This window comes from Vigna umbellata, chromosome 1, assembly GCF_029865625.1.
Source record: "Vigna umbellata cultivar VRB3 chromosome 1, Vumbellata_1.0, whole genome shotgun sequence".
Lineage (NCBI taxonomy): Eukaryota > Viridiplantae > Streptophyta > Magnoliopsida > Fabales > Fabaceae > Vigna > Vigna umbellata.
The window spans coordinates 44,618,498-44,626,337 of record NC_142165.1 but is presented as its reverse complement, the minus strand read 5'-3'; the positions used below and the strand labels follow the sequence as shown (position 1 = coordinate 44,626,337).

At 29.1% G+C, this 7,840-nt stretch overlaps 1 protein-coding gene across 1 annotated transcript; it reads left to right on the top strand.

Moving 5' to 3' along the window:
- The first annotated feature begins 449 nt into the window (after positions 1-449).
- Positions 450-2,338, top strand: LOC124832370 (myb-related protein 308-like). Its single transcript, XM_047306562.2, has 3 exons — positions 450-698; positions 1,041-1,170; positions 1,489-2,338. Exons 1-3 carry the CDS (start codon positions 566-568, stop codon positions 2,081-2,083), a joined length of 858 nt encoding a protein of 285 aa, XP_047162518.1. The 5' UTR covers positions 450-565; the 3' UTR covers positions 2,084-2,338.
- The last annotated feature ends 5,502 nt before the right edge of the window (positions 2,339-7,840 follow it).

Below are 7,840 nucleotides of genomic sequence, written 5' to 3'. Positions count from 1 at the left end.
ATTGAATTGTAAAGTGACGTATTTAGTGTAAAAAACATTATATTCAATGTTTTCTTGTTTACTTTGCATCCCTCTGTATGTCTTCAAACCATCTGTTTTGATATATTAAAAAAAAAATTAATGTATTTTAAAACATTAAATTAATATACATCTTTATTTTAAAGTTAGAGACAACATCATAAACACAGACAAAAATAACAGAAACGTGACAAAAATTCCAAGTTTGTGCATGTGTATTTAGAAAAATGATGAAAAAGAATTAATAAATGTATAATAATGGTTTCATAAAAGAAGCTTTAGCATGAGTGGAAAGTGTAAATAAAAGACGAGGTGGGAATGGAAATAAAAATAAATGTGGGTAGTGAAGAAAAATGGAAAGAAGTTGAGAGAGAGAAAAAGTGATGCTACCTACCCAGTTGAGCACAAACTTAATTGTAACTGCTCCTCCTTTCTCACCAACTCATCAATGTCTTCTTTTTGAGAAAATGAAGATCCCCAACTGAGTCACTCCATTGCACCTCTTCTTCTATCTTCTCTCTTTCTCTCTTCAAATCTCAAACATCAAATGGGTAGAACACCCTGCACTGAAAAACAGCACCTTTTTAAAGGAGCATGGTCTAAGGAGGAAGATGAACTCCTCATTAATTATGTCAACCGTCATGGAGTAGGCAACTGGAGTTCTCTTCCTAAGGCAGCAGGTATATTTCTTACAACAATTAAAGATATAGATTTTCTTGTTGATCTTCTTTGATCAGAATTTGAAGTAAAAGCTAACACATATCAGTTTGTATATCATTGAAATGAAACTGTAACAAAAGAAAATTGCAAGAAACAGTAAAGAAAACGTATACAGAATTTGATATAGATCGAATGTGTATTCTACAATAGAATTTCAAAAATATTTAATAGAGGGTATCTGAAAATCTGAGTTTTGTCTTGAATTCTCATTCTGAAAAACTCACTCAGAAGTTTCAGTGTTCCTCTTTATGCAGAAATGTATGTATGTGGAATTCTAATTAATGGATTGATTATTTGCACAGGTTTGCTTCGGTGTGGTAAAAGTTGCAGACTCAGATGGATGAATTACCTGAGACCCAACCTCAAGAAGGGAAACTTCACTCAAGAAGAGACTGATCTCATCATTCACCAGCATAGCTTACTAGGAAACAAGTATGAACACAGACCAAGTAATTGTATATATGCATATTCATTGAAGTATCTCATTCACGTCATATAACTGACTGTGCACTGAATAATTGTTTAATTTTAGCAGTTCTACAAGTTATTGCCAAAAATAATTGTTTAAATAATTGCCAAAGCTTTTGGTGTGTGTATGAATTGTGTTCGTTACTCTCTAATTTTAATTGAAGAAACAGTGTCAACCAAACAATGAACCATGCGTAGGGTTCTTCTGCTTAAGTTTTGCGATGATGAGATAGATTTGAGATGGGTTGATGATGTTTTGTGCATTTTATTATGGTTTCTCAGGTGGTCACAGATAGCAGCATGTTTACCTGGAAGAACAGATAACGAGATAAAAAACTACTGGAACACCCAAATCAAACGTCAGCTCTATGCCAATGGAATCGACCCTGTGACCCATAAACCACTCAACAAGGAAACCACTGACACAACAGACCCACCTGCTAATTCTCAAGTGTCTGAGGTTGCCACCACAAATGAGATTAACAACAACAACAGTAGTTCCAGCTTCACTACGGATGGCAGCAACCAAATCCGCTATTTTAATGTTTTTCTCAATTCAAAGGTGCAGATCAGAAGTGATGGTTACTCAGCAGGTGATAAAGGTGAATGCTCGAACAACTGTAGTGGTGTTACCATAGAGGAAGCTCATCCTCAAATCAACTTGAACCTTTCCTTATCTCCACCACCAAAGCCCCAAGATTTTTGCGTGAACCCTGAATGGCTGCAATCACAAGGGCAACAAGAAGAGCGAGCTTTGTCTGCAAGGAATATGAATGTTGATGGTGGTAAACGAGGTTTGTGTCTGTGGTGCAGTCTAGGGTTGCAAAGTAACCATGCTTGTAGCAGCAAAGACAAGGGTAACAGTGATGATTGCTGAGGATCATCTCATGGGACAAAAACATGAACGTCTGAGGTTTACAACTGAAGGCCTTTAGCTGTAGAATTCCAGAAACTTTAGAAATTTTCAGATGATTTATGTTTCACTGAATCAACTTGAAAATCTTCATTTTACATGTCGGCTGAGAATGTCAATGTGACAGGCCAACCAACATGAACAGTAGGATCTTGGTGTAAAATTTTGGATTTGGTACTGTTTTATGAATGTTAATTATGAATAAGGTTTTCTGCTTTTCCTGAGACATTGATTTATTTAGTTGTTGATGGTAAAGATAGAACACCATTGCGGAGTCTTCATCGTTTATGTTTTAATCAACTCTAATGTTTTTAAATGGTACATTTTTAAACATGTTATTTTTATTTGACATATGTTCAATAGAGAAAGTGTTGCTAGCAAAGATCTACGTATGTTATTTTTAAATTTCTAGTAGATTTTTTTTTTTTGAGTTCTTGATTTATTTTTTCTTCTTCTGTACGAATTCCTTTTTTATGAAAAAAAAAATTATATAAAAGGGAGCAATTAGGTTGTCCAACATATATACAAATTTGGTATGAATTCTTTTGTATGAATGTTTAATTTTCTTATAATAAAGGTAAAATAAATTTTAACTCGAACATTTTGAATGTTTAATATTTGATCCTCGTAGACTTGAGAATGAATAGGAACTTAGGTTTACAATTTGAACATTTCAAATTATGCTAAGTAGCCATTTTCTTCTGTCAGCAAAAGAAATGCATAAATACTACAAGTATAAGATGTCAAATTCTATCTTTCATATTGCATAAAACTTGTTAATCATTTGTACATTTATACTATTTTGACATGCAAAGATTGTCACTTCACTCAAAAAATAGAAAAATGAAGTGATTAAATATTTTTTTTAAAATTTAAATAAAATTATAATTTATTTCTGTTCTAAATTTTAGTATCTCAAACTTTGAAATGAATAAATATATTTTCTTAACCTAACTATAATTATGTTAATATGTCAAACAATATATTTCAAATTAGTTTTGAAAAATTTACAACTCAAATATTAGTTTGTAATATCATTAACATAAAAAGATTATATTCATTCATTTTTTAAATTTTGCAAATAAAATATATCAAAATTTTAAAAAAATAATAAATTTTAATTTTTTTATCCAAATTTTGAACTATAAAAATATTTAACCCAAAATAAAATATTTTCCTTAAAGCTTTAATAATGACTTTTATCACATATTCACATATATGTAATAAGTGAAACCATGTCACGTAGTTTAGCTTAGTTAAAAATGTTTTATTTTTCAATTTATTTTATATATTTATTAGAATATAATAAAAGTAAATTAATTCCATTCTTTTTTTATAAAAATAGAATCAAAAATTTTAAAATATTATTATAAAAATAATTATTAAAAATTAAAATATCAATATATATAATTTGATTAATAAATAAATCCAACATCTACATTATTTAAACATTATTAAATAACATTCTAATATTAAAAATATCAAATTATGGATCAATATAATTAAAAATAATAAATAATTATAATAAAAAAATAAAAATAATAAAGTGTTATATTGGTGAGCCACATGTTAACCCTCTTTCAATTCCATTCGAATCCATTTAACTCTTAAATTAAATGATCTAATTAAATTCAACTCTATGAAAAAAATTAAATTTTTTCAACACCACTCAAATCAAACTTACTGTAATAAGTTAGATATGGTTTCAAACATTCTTTCAGTACACTGCGAAGATATATAAATTATTTTAGTGGAATGGTTACACGTTATCTATTAAACAAAGAAATTGCATAAATGACTGAGAAAAAACTTTAATTCTAATTTTAAAACAACATGAAACTACATTAATGTTGTCTTTTTAAAGAAAAGTTATACAGGTGTATATTTATCATTTACACCTAGGATATAGTAATTAAGATGGTCTTGCAAGCATAGACGAAGGAGAATGCATGTGAGTCACGTCATATATCACAGAACAGAACTGAACTGGCTTGTGTTGTGCTGTGAGCGTTATGTGTGATAGCTGAAGACAGAGAAGAAGAGTGTGGTGGGGTCAGACCAGACCTGACATGGTCGCATGATGAGTGGAAAGAGAAAGATACAGACAAAGAATATATAATTGCGACTTTGTTTCATCGTAAATCACAACTATTTATTTCATTGCAGTTTCATGCAAAACTTCTTAGAACGTTGAAGCAAACACATTTTAAGGAAGGACTGATTCAAAAACCTCATGCACACTAACTACTGTGGTCATTCTGAAAATATCATATTAATTGGTGGCCCTTCTTGTTATTATAACTTTATGTGGTGTGATGTTATGTGTTAGATGTTGCAATTTCCAAGATGAGAATCCAAACAAAAGCTTTAGTAAGTACGAATACATATATTTATAACCATGTCGTCATGAGCATTAAATACTATTTATGGTTTTATTAAAATGAATTTAAGGAGCATATGCTTGCATTGAAACCAAAGCAAAATAGGAATTAAATGACTATTTTTTCTAACTTTTTATATGTAAAAGGATTTGAAATTACATTCTTCTATACCACGTCAAGTATTTTCTACCAACACAGTAATAGATACAATAGATAAAAATTATAAATGGTTATCCAATTATATATAATTATTAATTCATTAGATTTATAAAATGCCTTGAAATATCACATTAGCCCTTTAATTCTAATAATTGTTATATTATTTCTATAATATTTTTTTCTTAATCACAATATCTAACAAAAAATCTATACCCACATGAGTGAACAGTGAGTGTATATCTTTTTTTTTAATGTACCAAATATTAATATTGAATTCTACAACCATCTTATCTTTTTTTTTACAACCATTTTAATACAATAAAATTATTAAAATAAAATATTTTCCTATAAATATTTAGATAGGTATATCATATATTAATACGGTCATACAAAATATAGATTATAATAATATTACAAATATACATTAACAAGCTATTATAATATAATTTTATTATAAAATTATCTCAGTCAATCGTTCAAAATGTTAGCTCCTCAATCACATCTACTCACATCAATACTGTGATTATTGCAAAAGAAGAAAACAAAACAAGACAAAATAACACAAAAAGAAATATAAACTAATATACAAAAGAGTTCTCTTACAATGAAAATAAAATTAATCTCACATACTTAGTCAATGATTTCATACAAATCATTGGTAAGACAAGCACACCACATACAATGACTTAAACAAGAGTTAATTATCCAAATACAAGCATTAATGTGAAATCTCGGAAATCTTGCACTTGTGGTGGCCTTCATTGTCAATGGGTTCCATCCTACCACACACAAGGTTAATCCATTAACATCTTTGACCAAGTTAAAGCCTCTAAACTATGACCTTCTCCACCTCTCACCACACACCACATTATACTCTACCTGAGTTTGAATGGTTATAAGAGTGATAGAATAACCTTCAACATTTGAACTCCCACATCAATGTGTATATACTAATAAAACCAAATTCTAATCATCCTTAGATTAAGACCAACCATCCTCATACAGATCACATATACATATAATTTCCTTAACAATTATAACATCACATTAAATATACAAAACATTGAACATGGAAGACTGAACAACCATGCTAATCTCGCTCAGCAAGATTATCCAGTTACTCAACGAGTAATGCTTGAAAGTTCACTCATCCAATGACAAGACGTCTCGTCCAACGACATAATCACTATAAATCAAAGATTAAATCACTCATAATTTGTCCAACGAAGAGTTGTTGCACTTAACAACAACCAAGTTAGTAAACTCTCTAACTTTGAATTCGCTCAACGAAAATATTCTCGTTCAATGACTACAAAGTCAGTGGCTCCCTGACCTTAGCCTCGCCACCAAGTCTACATAATTCTACATAACATAATTCTACATATTTATGTTATTCCAACAATGTCATGTCAGCCTATACCACATATAGAGTTTAAACACAACAAATACAAATTACACCATATTCATAGTCTTAAAATATCATATTTGCAATACCATATAGACAATATTCCAAAATTTCATCATACAACCCAAATCATACAAATGTAAAGTTTTATCCATCAATTCAACATGTAAAAATATTCACACAACTCAATCATTCATACAAATCACACTACAAACATGAAACCAATAACTTGAACATGACAAAAACATAAATAGTTAAAATTAGTGTCTCTTGTGTTACACCTGGACATTAACGAGGGCGGGGAGTGATCGTCGGTGCAAGAGGCACGAAGTGCAAGGGGCACTAACAAGGAGCGGCTCCTGGCAGGCTTCGAGTGGAAGGGACACATGGATGAATCGAACATACACCGGAATGAGAGGGATCTAGAGACTGTATAGGTATGAGACTATAAAGTTGAAGGATAGCTTAAAGGGATTGATTTGGCTACTTATATCATCAAATGCATTTGCTTTTCGGTAGCCTAACCCATAAGAAGTTGTCGGGGCGTTACATCTTGCTTGTGACCCCTCTTAAACAACTTTAAAAACACCAATATGCCTCTAACTCCACAAGATGTTTTATTTACATGTAGAAACATCACAAGAACAATCAAGACATATCATTATGATCATTGATAAGTGTGGACTCATAGAAGACAAATAAAATACTTGCAAGCGGAAGAAAACTCATATACAAGTTAAAAGATTTAAGCTTAGAGAAAAGGGTAAAATACCAACTTACTCTATTAGAAATTCTAATCGGTCATTCTTAAAGAACTCGACCTCTAATCACATAAGCGGTCTCTTAGATGAACAGAGAGAAAAAACTCTAAAAGAGAAGTTAAATAACTCTAGAAACGTGATTTATAGAAATATAGTATATTTTAAAATAATAAAACTCGTTTGTAATAAAAATTATTTATACTAAATCTTTTTAATATTAAAATAATTGAGTCTTATTATTTTTAAATCACTCTCAACTATTTTCTAAGCTTTACAATTTTTCTCAGTGGATATTTTTATACGATTTTTTAATATTTTATTTACCTTTTATTTTGATGGTGTATCTCATTCTAATACACTCATTAACTTTTAGTAGATTTTAAAAGAGATTTTATTAATTTGACTTTTTTTAAAATACTAATTCAATTTTAGTTACTAATATATTAAACTATATAAAAAATATTAGCAATTGATTTTTAATTCATAATGTTCATAAAAATAAAATTATTTATCCATACCAACTTAAAACATAATGACTGGAAACTATTCTTATTGGTAAGAAAATTATATTACACTTGAAGTTAATGTAATTATATGTGACTTCATGTTTTTTATGTTGATCTTCATTCATACTGGATTGTGTGGAGTTTGCTTCTTCTGAAGTGATATTTTCTAACTCAATTTCAGAATATAACATTGTGGAAATTATGTTTCAATATCATCGTATCTATAGACTATTAAAACTATTGAGATAACTATGAAAATAAGTTAAATATATATTTTATTTTAAAGTTTTATAAAAAATTGTGTTTCTTAAATGAAATTACAAAGTATATTGTCCCTGCATAAGTTAACTAACGTATTCTTCCAACAAACTATATATGTAAAAGTTATATTATAATTTACTTTTGTTTATCGTATAGAAAAAGCACTTTAGATACCATTTATCCGAGAAAAAAAATATTTTACATGATTTTTTTATAAAATACACAACTAATTACTTTATAATTTAGTT